Genomic DNA, 19,480 nt, shown 5'->3' on the forward strand with positions numbered 1-19,480 from the left:
AAACAAAAGTGTGTGTTTGTGTGCATGGGAAAGGGGTGTCGGTGTCGAGGGAGCCCCTTGGGGAGAGGCAGGGCAGCCATCGCCCGTAGCAGCCCTGGGGCAGGGTACGGCCGTCCAGGGCACGCGGCTTGGGTCTCGGCCAGACCTCACGGTTGCCTTCCTCAGTCTGTGTCCTGTAGTTTTATTCTAGCCTTTTTTTTTAAACACATGCTTTTGTCTCTCGCTTTACCTATTTGACTCATACGTTTGCTCTGGTCCGTATCGTTTCGGCTATTTACGAAATGATCTGTCCGCAGCTGGTTCCTCTCGCTCGGTTTCGGTCTCGTGTTTTCTCTCTGTCGCTCTTTACCTCAGTATTTTTGGCAAGGTTGTATTTCTTCATTAGCGTGCTGTTGGAGGGGAGGTGGGGTAGTGGGGAAACTCCTAGGGGACATCAGAGTACATTAATTCTCATCAGAAGGCGAACAGCGCGGAGTGGAGGCTGGGAGCTGTGAGCTGTGAATGGCGCTGGGCAGCTGTCTGACTCCGCCGCCGCTCTATTACTGCGCGTATGTCTTCAGGCATAACACACGGTGGAAGCCGCAAACACAGCGGCCACGCGCTCAGACGACTCCGCGCGCGCTCTTCGCGTTCGGACACAAGCGCGCAATAATCCTCCGCAGCGTGTCATTGACAGGTGAAATGCAATCAGAGTCTTTTCCTTTCCGTTGCCTCGTTTCTCACTCTCTTGCTTTTAAGTGCGCCAGTCAGTGGCTTTCACGCTGCTTCGTGTTCCATTGACCCCCCCCAAGATTCTGCTTTAATTGCCTGTCCTTTGAAATTAAATTACCTGGATATTGATATTGTTGAATGCGGTGCGATTTCATTGGGATGCGATTGATGGAGGACGCTGCTGACGTGAACGCTTGATACAATTTCTACTGAGCAGCGCGTGATTAACACGAGCTGTTTGCTCTCACCTGCATATTTTTCTACATTTATTTTACTTTAATTTGAGGCAAGATACCTTGAAAAGATCTTCATACGACTTGAGCACCTTCTCTTTTTGTCTTATAAAACACCAAGCTAAAATGTGTTTTATTTGGGGTTTTATATGATAAACCAACACAGCAGTGCATAATTATTAAGTGGAGGGAAAAGGATACAGATTTTTACAATAAAAAAAAAATCTGAAAAGTGTGGTATGCAGTTTGGGTGTCTCTCTCCTGGCTTCACATATCTAGAGGATAAAAATCTTTGCAGATTCTTCTTTTCAAGCGTAATCATACTACACGAGGAGCATCTGTGAACTGTCATTTTCAAGTCTTGATGGTTTAGATCAAGGCAAGGATTGGGGCGTCCCAACACATAAAGTTGATCTGCAGCAACCGTACCTGTATGTTTTTGTCTTTGTCTTGGTTCAAGGTTAACCTCCACCTCAGTCCCAAGCACTTTGCTGCCTCTTAAAGGTTTTCTTCCAGGATTTTTCTATATTGAGCTTCATCCATCATCCCTTGAAATTTGGCCAGCGTCCTTGTTCCTCTTGTTAAAATATCATCCACACAGCATGATGCGGTCACCACCATGTTTCACAGTGGGGACGTTGTGTTTAAGGCGGAGTGGTAGTTTTCTGTCCATAACCTAACCCTGCTTAAAACTTCTCCATTCTATTTAATTCAGATAAAAGGTTATTTTATTAATCCCAATGGGAAATAAGATGTTGCGATTCATATAGGTTTCTAAAAGGAGTTGTTGTCATTGATTTTAAATACGGGTTCCAGAGAGGAAGAATTCAAAAACATCCTGATGTCTTGAATGTAGAAATCAGTAGAGATGAATGCGTTTTTAACACTACAGTGATGGTTTTATAATTCAAAATCACCTGAAGCAACAGTTGTACCTTGTTGCCTGTCCCAATAAACATGTGAGTCCCCACCATTATGAAAGTTTATTTAGTGGTGCTACCTTTTAAAGTAGGAAGCGTTTGTACACGTGCCCTGTTGAGTTTCAAAGAACATACCGCCTACTAGTGGTGTGGCAGGGTAATTACACCCTTTTTAGTGTTTCTACAAATATGTTGTGTGTGGATATCGCCATACAAATGTTGCCATATAAATGTGAAAATGGAAAAACAATCCCGTTTTAATGGATTGTTGTAGTGTGCACAACTGGGCCTGAATGTGGTGCTGGGGAAGAGTGAAAAATCCTGACCTATCGTCTCTGCTCTTCAGGCTTCATGATGCTGTTTGTTCTCCAATGTTCTCTAGCAAACCTCTGATACCTACACAGAACATCTGTATAAACTGAAGTTAGATTACACACAGGTGGACTCTGAAGGCCATTGGTTGCTCTGTATTTTATTTAGGAGTAAAGTGAGATGAATAAAAAAATGTCATGCCTTCTTCTCAGATTTTTATTTATAGGTTAGATTATGCTGGTCAATCACGTAAAATCCCAATAAAATAAACAAACAAAATACATAATTAAGATTCAATGGGTATGAAAGCTGTTGCAAAGCAATGTGCATATGACTGAGATTGCATCTTCTATGCTTTGCACTATGATTATTTTTCCTTATTCTACAAACATTAACACCTGAATCTTAGGGGGAAATGTGGATCAGAAAGAGTCTGTACTTCGTATGTGTGTGTCCAGTTTTCCTCTTTTCAATAAAGTCCTGTGTTAATGACTGCTAGTCCAAGCCTTACTCACACAGGCAATCTCTTCCTGCTGGCCTACATTACCGTGGAGGTCAGGGGTCACACCCGCGGGGGTTATTTAAAGTAAATATATAAACGGATGTCTCCCCGTCTGGTAGTTAACACCCTCGTTTGACCAGCGCTGAGATTGCGCCGCGGCCCATGGTGTTCTGTGAAGCCTTAATGTGGAGAGAGGGACTGTGGTGTGCGGCTATAGGCCTATTAAAGACATTCATTAGACCTGCGCTTATGAGAGAGGGACTAACTGGTGGGCAGTTGAATTAACAGGCCTTTTACATTACAAGCAGACTCACTAGAGCCACATTTAAGCTCTGTGTGTGTGTGTGTGTGTGTGTGTGTGTGTGTTGGGGTGGGGGGCTCTACTGGCCAGAGAAAAGTTGGTTATGTGAGTTTTTGAGAATAAATTTGCGATGTCCTCTGAGTGACAGACTCTGTTTTGCCGCTTTGTCTTTGCCGAAAAAAGGTCACAACATTTAATTCCTAAGAGGTGTCACCGGAGAAGGGATTAGTTTAGAGTAAACGCTTTAGTAAGGGGTTGAAGATTAGGTCACAAGTTCAAGCCCTTGGTGTTACTGTGAAGCCCCAGTGTGCAAAGTGGGGACTGAGCCAGTAGTTTTGGCCTCGTTTTGCACAATGATACTGTTCTTCACATTCTGTTAGACAACAGCAAAAACACAAACAACAAATGTGATTTGCCATCTTTTAAGGGAAAAGCATTTTCCACCAGACCTTGTACCGTTTTTATTTTTCTGTCTCTGTTTATCTACATTATTCATAAAGTATTCATACCCCTTAAACTGTTACACATTTTTTGTTGTATTGTCTCATAATAATTATAATCCTCTTTATTTTCATTGCAACTTTGCGTATTCGAATGAAATGTGTTCTCTGCATGTAAGCCGTCCCTTAGGGAAGCAGTGAGCTGTCACTGTGCGGCGCCCGGGAAGCATTCTGGGGCCAAGTATCTTGCTCAGGGACCCAGAGTGGCAGTCTATGGGATTTAAACCAGGGAACTTGCATACTTTCCAGGATCTAAGCTCCCTGCTCATGGAGCCACTGCTTCCCATCTGTGTATTTTATTTGTTAGACCAGCACAAAGTAGTGCATAATTGTGCACTACTTTTACAACATACTGGCTTTAAGCATCTTACAGAGCACTGCACAATGCATCAGTCAAACAGTACGGACATATTAAGCAATTGACTGTCGGCCTATGCATGTCTAAAGAAGCTAAAAGCAACTCTGGAGGAGCTACGGAGAGCCACAGCTCAGGTGGGAGAATCTTTTGTTATAGACAAAGTTAATAGCAAAGTGGCGAAAAAAGAAAACACTGCTAAAAGAATGTGCCACAAGCCATGTAGGGAACACAGCAAAACTGGAGGAAAAAATAACATTTTGGCTAATATGCAAATTTCTATGTTTGGTAGAAAACGTATGTTGCCCATCATGCTGGACACATCATGCCCATGGTGAAGCGTGGTATAGGCAGCCTCATGTTGTGGGAATGTTTTTCCTCAGCATGAACAGGAAAGGTGGTCAGAGTTAATGGGAAGATAGACTGAGCTAAATACAAATCAATCTTGTAAGAAAACCTGTGAAAGGCTGCAAAAATCTTAAAACTGGCTTTGGTGAGAGGTCTGCAACCTTTGTAACCCAAATAGCAAATTTTGCCGTCTGTCCAGATAAATAAAAATCGTTTAGAGACGAAAATTACCTTTTCAAAAATGAAAACTTAGCATTTCTGCTCTGTTGTAAAATTTCAGCAAAAATCATTCCACGAAAAACAGCCGAAACCTGCATTTGGTATTATATCTGTATTTAAAAACCTTGATTCTTTATCGTTTTTAACCAAAGTTATTTGAAGCCATTGTGGAGGATCCATTTGCAGCTCAGGAACCACAGGTTGAAGACCCCTGGTTTAGATCAAAGCATTTTCATGTGTCAGAATGGCCCAGTCAAAGTCCAGATATAGATCCAGTTGAGAGTCTCTGCTAAGAAATCTTACTGATTTTATTTTGCAAAGAAGAATGAGGAAGTAAATTTTAGTATCTAGATGTGTAAAACTGACATATTTGCAGCTGCCATACCAGACAAAATGGTTCTAATAAGGATGGACACATGGGTAGCTGAATACTAATGGATGCCACACTTTTCAGAGTTTTATTTTGGTAATATTTTAGAAACCATGCATCATTTTCTTTCCACTTTACAATCATACACTTCTTTATGGTGGTCTATCACATAAAATCCCAATAAAATACAGCAAACTTAGGGGTTGTAATATAGTTAAATGTTGAAAAATTCTTTGGGTGCAAATACTTTTCCAAGGCGTCGTATTTACATGTACGCTTTTCCTAAAAACAATTCAGTTAGACTTTTTTGCCTTGTTATATTTTGGGTGAAAGCTGAAATGTCCCACTGTTGCTGTGTTGAATATGTGCTGAGGTCGGCATTCTCCTAAGTTGACTCCTGCCTAGGTTTGTGCTCTTTAATGAACCTAGTGTGTTCAGAGGCCTGAAGGTGATCGTACAGTATAGTACTATGTAATAGCATGGGATGGCTCATTATAGAAAGGCATAACAATTCACACATTAATTTTCCAGCATCCAGTTTTTAATTAATCCAGTAGGCAGTCTTAAACACAGGGTACACAAATTGCCTTCGGCCTCATAATTAATTCTAATGGAAGAAATTAAAAATTGGTGGGGTGTGTTTGGATTGTTCGCCTGTGCTACTGTGCCTTTTGAGCTCACTGGAGCGTCACTGTCACCGACAAGGATCTCTCACTACCTTGACCAATCCAGCAATCCCCTTTCTCTGCCTCGTGAGAAGGTGGATCTACTCGCCCGCTCAATCCAAAGCGCATGTGGGCTGCGGCTTTGAATATTATGACATCAAACAGCGTTTGGTTTTATCTGCTTAGCGTTCGCCAGTCGGATTTGGTTTCTCGCGTTTAGCTACCGTGGAAGCACTTTACCTCCGTCGCGAGTGTGTTTAAATGATGGAAGATTGCGTTTCCGTTAGTTGCTGCTCTTGGATCCCAGCCAGCTGGAGTCAGTATCTCCAGTAATTGTGTCGCCGTGGGGAAACTCACGAGAAACATCTGTATCATGTCATCATAGAGGATGATGCACCACTGTAGACCAATAAAATCTACACTAAAGGGCAAATTTCATATTGTTTAACCGAAACCCTTAAAAATCTCAGACATTAGAAATAAATAATGGTATTTCAGTTTTATTTTAAAGCAGATAATTCATTTTAAAGTGCATTTTTCTGACACATAAAAAATATTTGGAGGCCTGCCTCTCTAAAACAGAAAGGCAATATCATGGATAAGAGAGCTTAGAACCACAGAACACGACTTCCTGTTGTTGTAAACAAGAAATAAGTAGTTTTCTTGACCCTTATAACCAAAAATGTTGAGTGGATGTTTGGCCGGTTATTGTGAACACAGGAAATGGATGGGGTGAGTTATCTTACTTTCTTCAAAGATAGTGCCATAAACATATCAGAAGGGCAGATTTTTTCCCTCCTGCCAACAAAGCAGTGTTTCTCTGTTTGAAGCTCTTTCACCCCTTTGTTGATTATGATGGTCCTGTTGCTTCTCTTGACTTCAAAGATGGAGACAACCTCAGAATGGAGAATGGAGAAACCCCTGGTTCATGTCACAACGATAGCATTTATAGTTTTTGTAGAACAAGCAGCCAAACCACTGAGGCGACTTTAGCATAAAGTCCTACATAAAGCTAAAAGTTAATGTTGTTTCACTGGGGTTTTACTTTGTAAAAGCAGTTTTTTTTGTACAAAACATCTGCTGAAGTCCAATGATCAGTGAAAAATTAAATAAGCGATTGCTGTGTTTCTCCTGCTATTTACGTTAAACATGAAAAACCAAAAGAGGTGGCCTCAGATCTTTCTTACTCCTTGCAGCAGCTTTGACTCGTCTCCTCTGGTGGTTTTTCAGTAATTCACACTTTTTGAATTTAAGATTTAGCTGCTTTGTATCCGTCAACTTTAGGCTGTGTTCTCAAGTGCCTTGTGCTTGGTTTTGTTCTTTCTCACTTCTTTTACACAATTAACAGCTCTGGACATGGAAATAATTTTTTTTGATAATAAATTACAAGCTGGACTACATTTTAAAAGGAATGTTTATCAGGAAAAAGACAATTTCCCATCTCTGTTTCCACTTCTTACCGTCCCCCTATTCTTGCTATATATTATACCGTACTAATCCTTCCTGTTATACTCACAACTTACACAACTTCCCTTATGTATCAGCTTATCATCCTGATTTGTTTTTGTGTTGATATTGATCTTTATCCACTCTGTAAAACCAACCAGTGCAATGTATTTTATTTTTCTGCTTTCGCCACAGACCCTTGCACGTTCTGGTGTGCAATGCTGCCGTGTGCAGTCAGCCCTGGGGTGTGACGGAAGACGGCCTGGAGTCCACCTTCCAGATCTGCCATCTCGGTCACTTCCTCCTTGTGCAGTGTCTTCAGGACGTCCTGCGTCGTTCAGCTCCTGCCAGGGTTGTAGTTGTTTCCTCAGAGTCCCACAGGTAAAAACGCATAGTTTTGCATCAGTCTATCTCAGTCAGGGGTGTCTAAAGTCGGTCATCAAGAGCTAAAAACCTGCATGTTTTAGATCTTTTCCTGGTTCAACATGCTTGGATTGAATGATTGTTCATTACCATGGCCTGCAGAATCTGATGACATGCAGAGCAGGTAAGAAAAACTTTTGAAGCAACTCTGTTGGAGCAGGAATACAGCCAAGACATGCAGGGAATTGGACCTCGAGGACTGGAGTTGGACAATTGTCCGTTTTTCGAGATTAAAAATGGACTCATTTAATCTCTGATTCGCCACAGAATGTATTCAACACCATTTAACCGGTATACTTGATAGATCTGTTATTCTAATATGAGTCATTACTGTTGTGGCGAAAAGCTAATGGTGCTTTGTGAAAGCCCAACTTGTATATTTTATCTATTTATTGTCAAATAAATCTCACAAAAGTGGTCTTATTGTAAAAACTGTGATGCGATCAGAATTTTCCTATGATAAAGTTTATTTCTTAACAAAAAACAAAACAAAAATGAAAGATAGGTTTTACAATCCGACTGACTACCATTTACCACCAATTTTTATTCAGACATGTAGCAATAGTGAATGCCATTTTTCTTTTGCCCCCTGAGTTGAGTGCATTCTCATTGCATGTCGCAAAACAGTGAGATATGTTATTTTTTTGTGCTAACTACTATCAGCAAAAAAAAAAAAGGTATTACCAATAAATTACACCCTATAGTTGGGCCAGTTAGTCACATACACAGGTGTCAAAGTGCTTTTTTAAAAATGTAGCCTGGTAGCACTGTGGCAGCTGTTCAACATCAGAAAGAAGGATGTCCCGTGGCCAGAGCAGCTCCACATGGTCTGAAATCTCCATATGCAGCATGACGCCAACGGTTTGGTCGTCCAAAGTAATGCATTCAGTCAGTCAGTCTGTAATCCTTTCCATTCCTTCAAAACTTATCTCTTGTTATTTGAATCTCCTCAGTAAGTTGCCTCACTTTACTTGCTTTACAGGAGCTTGCTACAGGTTTTACTTTTCCCAACCTGTAGGTAGCACACTCGCCCGCTCGTTCCATCTTTCGATTTTACTGTTTGCCAACTGGTTGCCATGTCTGCAGGTTAGCATTAGCAAATGTTTAACTTACCTGTCCAGATGGAAAGTGACAACCTCCGCGGGGGTTCTGAGCCTCTTTGCTTCCTTAAGTCGGCACCAACAGTCAAAAGCTTGACCAATCTTCACCCTTATTTTGCTTGAATCTCAAAAATGTAACACAGAGCAGACTCCCTTTTTCAGCGTTATGAAGGATCTGGCAACGCCTGAGTGTGTCTCAGGTGGCTTCCACCCGCTATTCCTATTGGTGCAGAATCCTTTCTTGTCAACGTGGTCATCGTAACCAAAAGTACATATTTATATATTCTGGACCCATCAAAATTCATAAAACAGTTATTTATATACTGTATGCTTACTTTTCAGTAAAATTAATACTTTTATTCTGCACTACTTGAGATGTTCTGTGGATGTATTATTTTTGAAAATTAATTGTTTTTAATGAAAACGTTATAGCTTTTAGTATAGTTAGTTATAGCTAACTAACTACATTTGGCCATGCAACTCTTTCACTAACACCTCGAGAAATACCTGAAATATAAAGTTAGCTTATCTAGGTTTGCAAGAAGCAGCTGAACTGCTTGTTCCAAAGCCCATGAAACTTTAGCAACACAAGTTCACGTGCTTCATGATATTTCATTGCTGCTGATCGCGTTTATAATCCAGTTCATGTGAAGCCTTGAAATGAAGGTGAAGACTGGTATTTGAGCGTAATCAGAGATTCAGATACAAATTACCTGGATAAAAAATTCATGTTTAAAAATGTGATCGCAATAATGATCTGGTTCTCAGAATCAGATTGGGACATCCCTACTTAAACTTTCTGTTTTGAGTTTTATTGTTTCGTTTCTCATTAAAACGTTGGAGCAATAAGAATGCAAGATATTTGAAATTCATTCATACTAACCTGTGAAAATATATGAGAAATAGCATCAAGGCAAATCATGGTGAAAGGAAGAAAACTGCGTTTCCTGTGAACCTCAGGGACAAATTTATAGAATGTAAAATTGGAGCTTATCCATTTTCCAATATTATGCAAGATGCCACAGGAGGTAAATAAATCTCCTCCTTGCTGAATTTTACTGTACTTCCGGCATCCGCAGTGAAGCGGCAGTAAAGTCTGACAGAAGTTAAGGCAGTAATCTCCCCAAACTAACCTGTCTAACGTCCAGCCCTTCAGCTCTGCTCTTGCCATCATAACAGCCACAGTGGCTAGTTTTCAAGACAAAATTGACGTATAAGACTTACTGTGTATTGTCAAACATGACAGCCTCAGTCACTGAAACTCATTTCCTTCCCCATGCTGCCACTATGAATCAACCGTATCTTCAGCTTGATGGATGGACTTATCAGTTAAAATTTACTTTGATCAAGTATCTGCTCCTTTCTGCCTGACCCCGTGACTCGGCCTCTCTTTCTCACTTCTTTTCCCACATCTATTGCTCTTTAAATCCATCCTATTGTTACACAACTCCACTCCACAACTGCGCAGTAGACAAGCGGGATGTCTTGCAGTGATCGGTGAGCCCGAGCCCTGAGCCATGTGTTTCAGAGTCACTCTCTTTCTGTGTGCAGCATTGATTCCGGTTTCAGTCAGTCAGACGGGCCAGCGGTGATTGATTGGAGCTCTGCGGAGTGACCTGAGAATCTGAGAAACACACACAGTTATTCTAGCAGATCTATCATAACATCAGCCCTCGTATGACTTGTGTTTTATATAGCATGAAAGGATAGGAGCAATAGTTTTAAACGTGCTGGGGAAAAAAATAAGGAAAAGGTTATGGGAAGAAGCTTTCTGGCACATCATGACGGACAACTCACACAGGACAAGGTTTTGGTGCTGCACTGCCCAAATACTGGTTAACTCTGCAAAATCTGTGCGAGTTAAGGCCTTAACATGTTACCAAAGATCAGATAAACTTGCTCTTTTACTTGGGGTTGCATGAACAAGAGCAAATATCTTTCTTGTCGGGAGATTTCATACTTCACTAGAACTCCAGTGCAGAACTACTAGAAAGCCCTCATAGGACCCTCCCACTATCCCCTCTCAGATTTCCTTTTGCAACGTTACCTGCTTAAAATTTCTGATCAATCACTCCATTAATATTGGACACCACATAGGAAAACAAAGTTCTATCAAGAATATGCGTGAAGATCAAGCTGCAAGAACAGAGTAATGTAATTTCAGCACATGATGTTACTCATAATATATTACTAAAAAGCCTCACAATGTATTAATATTTAACCTCTTAAAACCAGAGAATTTTGGTCCAAACAGACTTTTAGACACTGTAGGGCTGGAAAAAATTGTTTCTCTTCATACATAAATGTTTGATCAGTTGCAAACCTCATTTACAGATCTGTCAGGAAAAAGAAAAATATATGTTTTAAGAGAAACTGATGATTTTAGGTATCAAAGAGCTTATGTTTAGACTGAAATTCTTAGGTCTTAAGAGGTTAATAATAGTAATATAATCTCATGAGGAAAATTATGGAAAAATCTAACCTCTATTTTCAGGTTTTAATGTAAAAAAAAATAAAAATATATCATCCATTGCAAAAAAAATCATTTTTTAACATTTGTGTCACAAAACTGGCTCCCCTAATAAGTACTATAAAATAAATATAACTTTATTACATGTTGTACTTCTGATTATTATACATTTTTTTAGTTGACTAGTTTCTAGGAACTTTTATTTCTTCAAACTGAGAAATACAGTAAAACATTAACATTGATAACTCAGAATGCAGCTTCGAAAAAATGCATGGGCAGATTTACAGTCAGAGCAGTAATTAAACATTTAACACAAATAGAACTGGGGATGTGATAAAATCTCCAAAGCTCACTAGAGAACTGCAGCAAAGAGCAGCATCAGGGCTGTCACAAGGTCTCAGATATTCCATTAGATGGTCTCTATATTCCCTTTTCCACCGGCTCTACCTACTCCGCCCGCTCTACTCCACTTGGCCGCGTTCTACTCTGCTCTGCTCCTGGTGGTTTTCTACAGAAAAAAATAAGATCAGTGCTTGATTATTCCATGCTTTTACTAAGTCTGAAGAGAAAAGCTAGCTCTGAGTCAAACTGCAGCTGCTTCTGCTGTCAAAATGCTCTCCACCTTGGAAACGCAAGGCCAATTTTAATCCTCACTTTGTTTCTTTCCTCATATGACAACTTGTTTGTCAAAGACTGTTGTTTTTTTGTGGTAATAATGGGTCCTGATCATCTTTGGGTGATTGCGGCAGTAACATTTTAAAGGCGGGGGCTAAGCCCTGAGTGGCAGCTGTTCACGTGCACGTACATGCATACGTGGCCGGCTCGGCTAAAGTGAATTTATTAAGTGCTTTTCACACACAGAGCAATGACAAACTGTTGTACAGAAAACGAAACAATTAGAATACAATACTGAAAAATAAGATAAAATCATAATAAACATTCAACAAAAGGCTTGTTTAAACAAGAAAGTTTTTAACAGCCTTGTAAAAGAGTCCACAGACTCAACTAAACATAGCTGTAGAGGTAGACTGCTCCTCAGCCTTGGTGCCGTGGACTGAAAGGCTCGATGTATTTTAATCTGGTGCATGGAACAGCTAACAGCATCTTAGCTTCCGAATGAAGTAAACGCACAGCGGTATATTATAAGTAATCTGGGGCCCGGTTGTTTGGCGCTCTATTCGTTAATGTGAGAATTTTAAAGCAGATCCTGAACTCTGTTGGTAGCCAATGTAAGTAATATAAAATGGGAGTGATGTGAGCTCGCTTTCTGGAATGAGTAAAAAAAAAGAAAACTGCTTCTTTTTCAACATAGGATATTTTCACCACTGAATAAATGCACTCACAATAAAGATGGGATTTTTAAAATTATTCTATGTAGGGCAATTCTTTGTCAGCAAAATATAATTTTATTTACAGCTTTTATACTTTTTATAATGTGTTGGGGACCAATAAGTTTGGATGATACTGCATTTTTAAAGTAAGGAGAGGTATGGTAAAATACTGTTTTCCTGTTTCTGCACATAATTTCACCTTCCTTCCTCTCCTCGACAATCAGTGGGGGGTTTAACTCCTTCAAAGGGGGCTTAAGCAGGACCAGAGGGAGTTGGTTCCACACTGACACAGACCAGAAGAAGGAGCAAATTTAGACAATATCTCATATCACATCTCCTCTCCTGTACACCTCATTCCAGACCTATATTGCATTCACTGAAGTTGCTCCCTTTTTTGTTTGAGCTATTTACAGTTTCCTCTGGATTCCCATTTATTCATTTAGCTTTGCCTCATGGATAGTGTATGACCCCTGACCTGGCAGCATATTGTATTTCATAAGCTTCTTGCATGCTGGTAAATCCCTGGCCTGTAACAGAAAGGATTGGGAAAGATGGACATTCAAGTAATGGTTGGGTGGTTTATCAGTTTTCACCATTGGGTCTTTCCATTGACAGGTTTTGTTTACCTCCATGATTCTCAACCTGTGGCAAAGCTACCATTGGTGGTAATGTGGGGGGTGCTTTTGGTGGTACTCAAAAGACATTTGGTATGACTGTTTTTATTTGCAAGTTAAAAATGAAGAAACTCTTTGTATTTACATAAATAAACTAGTGTAGAGTTTATGGGCACAAACAGCCAATAAGACTGAGTTGTACAATCACTGATCTTTGCTTCTTGTTTCGGTGCCGTCTCTTTAAATCTAAATGAGGAACTTTCACACAATCATAAAGAGTATGGAGTGGTATGCTGGGGGACGGTCTTATGAATTGTGTGGATTAATACACCCAACAACACTGGGGGTGACAACGGTGCAGGAGCTGGCGGTTTGTCCGGTAACTGGTGGGTTCAAACCCCTGTTCTGACCGTACTGTACCTGGAAACAACTCCCTGAAACCTAAGATGTGCAGAAATGATAGTTCCTTTAAATCAGAGCAAAATAATTATTACTTACTGCAACTTCTCTTAACAGTGAAAGATTACCCTATGATTTTATTCTCATAAACAGTAGTCCGTTTTGTGAAAAGACCTTTCATAACTAATCCAAAAAAGGTTAAAAATAAATAAAACAACCGGACTTCTATAATGAAGCTGAAAAAGAACAGAATAGAAGTCCAGTTGTTTAATTTTTTAACCTTTTTTGGATTGATCATGACCTGGATGACTGATAATCTTCACCAAAGGACCTGTTAAGATTTTCATTTAAACTTCTTTACTTAATTTTTTTTTGGCGGATCTACCAAGAGAACAAACTGATTGAAAAGTCTCATTTAGCTCTAACTAGACACAATTTTAGTGTATCATCTGAACAAATAGTGGGGGGGAAAAATACACACAGTGCGTGTTCAGGCAATTGATTTATCAACCTCTACTTGCTAAAGTAGTTATGAAGTTGCTGCACATGAAATGAAAAGCCTGCAGATGTTGTAATTTAGCCAAGCAAGGATGTTGCGGAAGGCGACAGTAAACAAGAGGCGGCGAGCTTGTAAAATCACAACAAGGAACCCAGGTGACATTTTGATTGGTTGTTTTCTAATGACTGGATTAATATGTAGAGTGTGTTCCTCTGGTTCAGAGCCGAGCTCCTCTCGCTCGCTCTCTCTCTTTCTCTCTCTCTCACACACACACACACACACACACACACACACACACACACACACACACACACACACACACACACACACACACACACACGCACGCACACGCACACAACACAGTGTAGTTTTTTTGTGCTCAAGTATTGTGATGCGGTGCATAATAACACGAGTAGTGTAATGTTTAAGGAGCCTTGTCAAACATCTGGAGTTTAACAGCTCTGTCGCAGGCAATTAAAGAACATCATGTCACGTCTTTGATTTGTATGCAGCCAGCGCCACACATCTGCCGTCAGAAAACCTTCACGGGCTCACTCACGCTCCCCCTGTGAACTGTCTTTCAGGTTCACGGACCTGTTTGACTCGAGCGGAAAGGTGGACCTGGCCCTGCTCTCCCCTCCGAAGAAGGAGTACTGGTCCATGCTGGCCTACAACCGCGCTAAACTCTGCAACATCCTCTTCAGCAACGAGCTCCACCGACGTCTCTCACCTCACGGTGTGACCTCCAACGCATTGCACCCTGGGAACATGATGTACACCTCCATTCATAGGAGCTGGTGGCTGATGACCTTTCTCTTCACTCTGGCCCGACCCTTCACCAAGTCTATGGTAAGGAAGCTGCTGAAAAAAAGTGTCTGGTCACCATGAGTCTGCACAAGCGCCTGCTGAATGCACTGCAGTGTATTAGTGGTGTGCTTTTTTTGGGCACGTAATTTGTTTTGGCACAGTCTGTTGGGGGGGGGGGGGGGGAGAACAGGGATTGGATGGAGATGAGTTGCTCAGATGTGATGTCGGCTTTCATAGATGGAGACGCTGTGTGGCTTTGTTTTCCACTTTCTCCTGTTATTGTTTGTTTAACTTGAATAATATCAGATCTAATGACAATATCTTCCACATTTCTTGTTTCTAAAATCAAGATTAGTTTGACAAAATTGTTTGATTAGTAATAGCACATGGCTACCTGGGTATCCTTTTATCAGTTCCTTTCAGATGTGCTGTTTGCTCTGCTTTGTGAAGACTTGTTGAAAGCAAAGAAACATTGAACACATAATGCTATAAAGCGCAGCTTTTCCGAGACACAGAGAAGTTTGGTAGTTGGCATGCCAGAGGGACCTGTTCTTCATTTCATCAGATTACAGCTTTAATTTTGAAGCAGCTGTAAAACCAGATCCCCCTCAGAAAGTTGACACTTCAGTTGGATGGTTGTTGCAGTTATTGGACCCCTGTGCTTCTGGGGGGTTTTGTTTTTGGGTCAAGCGCTCCTTGTAGGGTCATTGTCTGCTGAGGGAAAGGGCTGAAACTGTTGCAGGAGATGAAGTATTCCCTCCAAAATGAAACTGCAGCACAAGTGCTTGACTTTATGTTTATCTGGAGTTGCAAAAACAGATTGCGGATTTTCCACAGAGCTGCACAACTGTGAAGAAAACCAACCTGGACAAGCTAATGTGAGAGGAAAATGGTACAGCATACATAAGAATTATGGTATGACTTGCAATAAATGCAAACACTGACGTATGGCTGTTACAGGCGTCTGTGAACATAGCTTATAGATACAGAGTAATCAAGAACTTGTAGATTGTTTTGAACAACCTTTTATTTTACACGGTTTGGAAATATTTCATGTTGCAAAACACAAACAATTATGGCATGGAAGCTAAAGAAGCACCACCAACCTCTGTTATCAAGGCTAATATTGTTTTAAAACTACAGTTAACCAGATTGCCTGTAAAGCGGCGGCGGGCTAACTGGCTACCCTAGCAGTGTGCTAACTAACCAGATGGCTAGCGTTAGCTTCTTTAGCTTACTGGTGTTACTCCGTTGGAAGATTGACAAAAATAACATTCTTTTATTTGAGTCACTGAAAATTAAGATCAGTGCTTGATTATTCCACGCTTTTGATAAGTCTGATTATTAAATGAAACAATGATTAGAGATGCTCTATTTCTGGATTTTTGAATTCCGACCCCAATTTTCAAATCTAAATAGTTGCTCATACCAACATTTTCCAGTGCTAAGCATTTTATTTAAACATTAAGTGTTTTTTTTGTCCCATTGGTCTAAGCGAATATGAAAATATACCACACAGGCACTGTTGGGCATCTTGCTGTGATTTGTACCCATTGTTTTAATATTTACCCCACTGATAATTACATATTAAGCTTGATAATAACCCTTTCATACCTTTATTAACATCATGCTGTAGAGCTGCTGAATATATTTATAGGATGCTGGGATGGAGGGGGTCTTTAAAACATAATAGTCGTTTAAAAGAGGATGCTGCTTAACTGTCAGTTCGACTGAGATGTAAAGGTGGCAAACTTGTCTGAAAAGCCGCTACACCAAGGATCAGAATCCATGTGTAACAAGCTTTTCTGCCACAAAGGCACATTAATTATTCAAGGTAGGAATCCTTTGTGCTCCACGGCAGATGGATGGTAAAAGTTCAATAAGATAAAATAAATCAACTTCCTGAATTCCAAGAAGGCCTCGTGTTGTGGACTGAAGCTCCCTGTTGTTCCTCTGCTGATCTCCAGAGTTTTCTCCTCAATTATTGTGCATCAAAATACTGGTGTCAGAAAGCAATAGAAAACACAACGCAGCATTTGTGTAAAACAAGGCTGTCCAGAGTAAGTAATAGTAGCTAAAAGATTGGATGTGTTGACCACTTACATGGGATTAAAGAAAATATCTTGTTTATCTGAAACAAGGTAGTGGCTATGTATTCATCGGCTGAAATAGTCTCCCAAGCTCTAAGTACCCACAAGTGTATTTTTGATTCATCGTTGTAACAATTCAAGACAACATTAACCGCTCTAAATGTTTACACACAGCACATAGCAAACATCTACTTGTATTTGACACATTTTTCTATATACAGTCAGTGAGATTAGGACCTATATTTAACTTCAGTGTTCAACTTTTTTTTAATCTCTAAGCTTCAGAATAAAATTTACCTCAAGTACCACAAGACTACAGTGACTGCATCAGTGGGTGGATTGGTGTCCTCAGCCTAATATCTGAGGTTGGCCATATCTCTTACAATAATTACATTTGGATAACAATATTGTAGTTGTAATAACTTCCACTCTAAACGTTTTGCTCATATAATAGTGTATATATGTCATGTAGCTGTTCATATAAGTTTGACATAAGATTTGCTTTTCTGTTAAAAATAAAATTAATTTGATTAGATTTCAGTTTAAAACATTATCACAAATTCAGGGATACTGGTGTTTTTTTTTTTCTTCAAGGTTTTCATCCTGTGACAATCTTCTATTGATGTTTGTCTATTTGGAAAGTATGGGATCTCTCCGGGTACTCCGGCTTCCTCCCACAATCTAAAAAAACATGACTGTTAGGTTAATTGGCCTCTCCAAATTGTCCTTAGGTGTGAGTGTGTGCAATAATGGTTGTTTGTCCTGTTTGTCTCTGTGTTGCCCTGTGATGGACTGTCCAGGGTGAACCCCGCCTCTCGGCCATTGACAGCTGGAGATAGGCACCAGCACTCCTCGCGACCCCACAAAGGATAGACGTGTTAGAAAATGGATGGATGTTTTGGAGAAATGTAGAAGCCTATATTTGGAATATGTCGGATGAGCTCTTTCTTAAGCAACATTGAAATCTCTTCAGGGGTTAGTAGAACAATAAGGAGCTCGTGTATAGTGCACTGTATGATGTATGTGCACTTTTGTTTTGAGACAGTATCTATCTATCTATCTATCTATCTATCTATCTATCTATATATCTATATCTATCTATCTATATATATATATATATATATATATATATATATATATATATATATGTATATATATGTATATATATATATATATATGTATATATATGTATATGTGAAGTGTCTGAGGTTAACATCGCCAAACACTTTCCGTTTGATTTATAAGATCCAGATCTGTTATTTTATCCAACACTGTATCCTTTAGGCTTCACAGCCTTCTAATATATTCTTTACTTTGACAATTACATCTTTCCATTAGCTGTTCTTCATACTTTATCAGTTTGGTGTTTTTTCGCCGAAGTGAAAATGTGACGTGTTGAAAGGCGGCGTTGCGGAGTTTTAGTGAAGCGTTGTTCTGATCCATCATGTTTGACAGACGCAGGGCCTGGGGCCGTCATTCGTCTCTGCGCTTTTTGACACAGGATGAGAGATGAGAGGAACCGCTCCTCGCCACCAAATGCCAAGCTGATCGTTTCTTTGCCTATTTGTATTGTAAATCACTCTTTCTCACGCCTCCCTCTTCAGCTCTTTTTCAGTCTTTCTGTCCAGGTACAGCCATAAAAGCTGTTCTCTATGAATTCTAGGGTGCCCAAACTTTGTTAAACAAGTACAGCAATGTTTCAGATTCATACTCATGTATCTAGTTAGCAGAGCCCCCCCCCTCCTACAGAACAGGGCGGTTGCCTTTCTTACGTCTCGTTAATTAAACGAAGTGTAGATGTTGGTAAATATTACAGGACAAAGGTGGAGCTAGTAATTAAATTCTGGTGTGCTGACACAGCGATTAGCCAAAATCCATGTCTGATAAAGGCCACACACAGACTCACACACGCAGATACACAGGCGCACCCTTAAGCCCAACATTTGCTCTTATTTAAATCTCGGGCTTGATAAGACCCCTGAAAGTGTATCCTCTTTAAAATCCCACTCCTCACTGCTTCTGCCCCCACATTAAGGGCTTAATAAAACAGTGATATTATTTCAGTTATTGGTTGCAGGGATATGAAGATGGTATCGCTTTAATTGCTTGCGTACGCTTGCGGGATCCGCGGAGATTGTTCAGGGATGCAAACATAAGCAGAAAGTCGACTCCAAAAAAACAATCACAGGGCCCCCATGTGTGTTCTTCTGCAAATAACCAGCCTCTCATTTAAAGCACAGGTTTGATTTATAGGAGCACAGGTGGAGAGATATACAGTTTAGTTTCTGCGCACAGATAGGCACGCATGAAGGAAGACAGCCGCGGCGAGATAAATGAAACACCTGGAGTGGTCCCGTGTATATGATTTGATTATAACAAAGGTGATGAGAGATGGTCACCCAATGCTCTCCCCTCTGGGTAATTATTTTAAAAAAACTTCAACAGCTCACTTTGTTTTTGGTTTTGCTCAAATATTAACACAATGTATTATTTGCGCCCTGGATTCTTAAGAGAACGAACGTTATCTATTAGCAAGAGAGCACAGCCCACTCTTCTTATGATCTGCAGAGCTGATTTCATTTTGCTGAGTTGAGAAAGGCATCTATAAAGAGCCATGACATTTTAATCAGCCAAACTATCTCTCACTAACATCATGTTCCCCTCCCTGTGCCTTGATCTGCTTATCAGAGATTGTGGCACCAGGCCTTTGACAGTTTTTTTTTTTTAATTTCTTTCCTTTTCTATTTCTTTAGTTCAACATGTTTAGAGTGGGAGTTTTCCATACGCCACTTGCTGTGTTTATCATTATTCAAGGATCTGGCCTGGAGTGGGGAGTGTAAAACCTGCGAGAGAGCAAGAAATGGA

The 19,480-nt window shown here is 40.2% G+C and overlaps 1 protein-coding gene across 1 annotated transcript in view; it reads left to right on the forward strand.

Annotated features, from left to right (window-relative positions):
• The window catches only part of wwox (WW domain containing oxidoreductase), a 224,722-nt gene that overhangs the window by 80,027 nt on the left and 125,215 nt on the right, over window positions 1-19,480 (forward strand). Inside the window, exons 7-8 of the mRNA XM_036134883.1 lie at window positions 7,078-7,263; window positions 14,303-14,567. Coding sequence (XP_035990776.1) covers window positions 7,078-7,263; window positions 14,303-14,567 — 451 coding nt within the window. The remainder of the gene's footprint in view (window positions 1-7,077; window positions 7,264-14,302; window positions 14,568-19,480) is intronic.

The sequence above is a fragment of the Fundulus heteroclitus genome, unplaced genomic scaffold (assembly GCF_011125445.2).
Source record: "Fundulus heteroclitus isolate FHET01 unplaced genomic scaffold, MU-UCD_Fhet_4.1 scaffold_93, whole genome shotgun sequence".
Lineage (NCBI taxonomy): Eukaryota > Metazoa > Chordata > Actinopteri > Cyprinodontiformes > Fundulidae > Fundulus > Fundulus heteroclitus.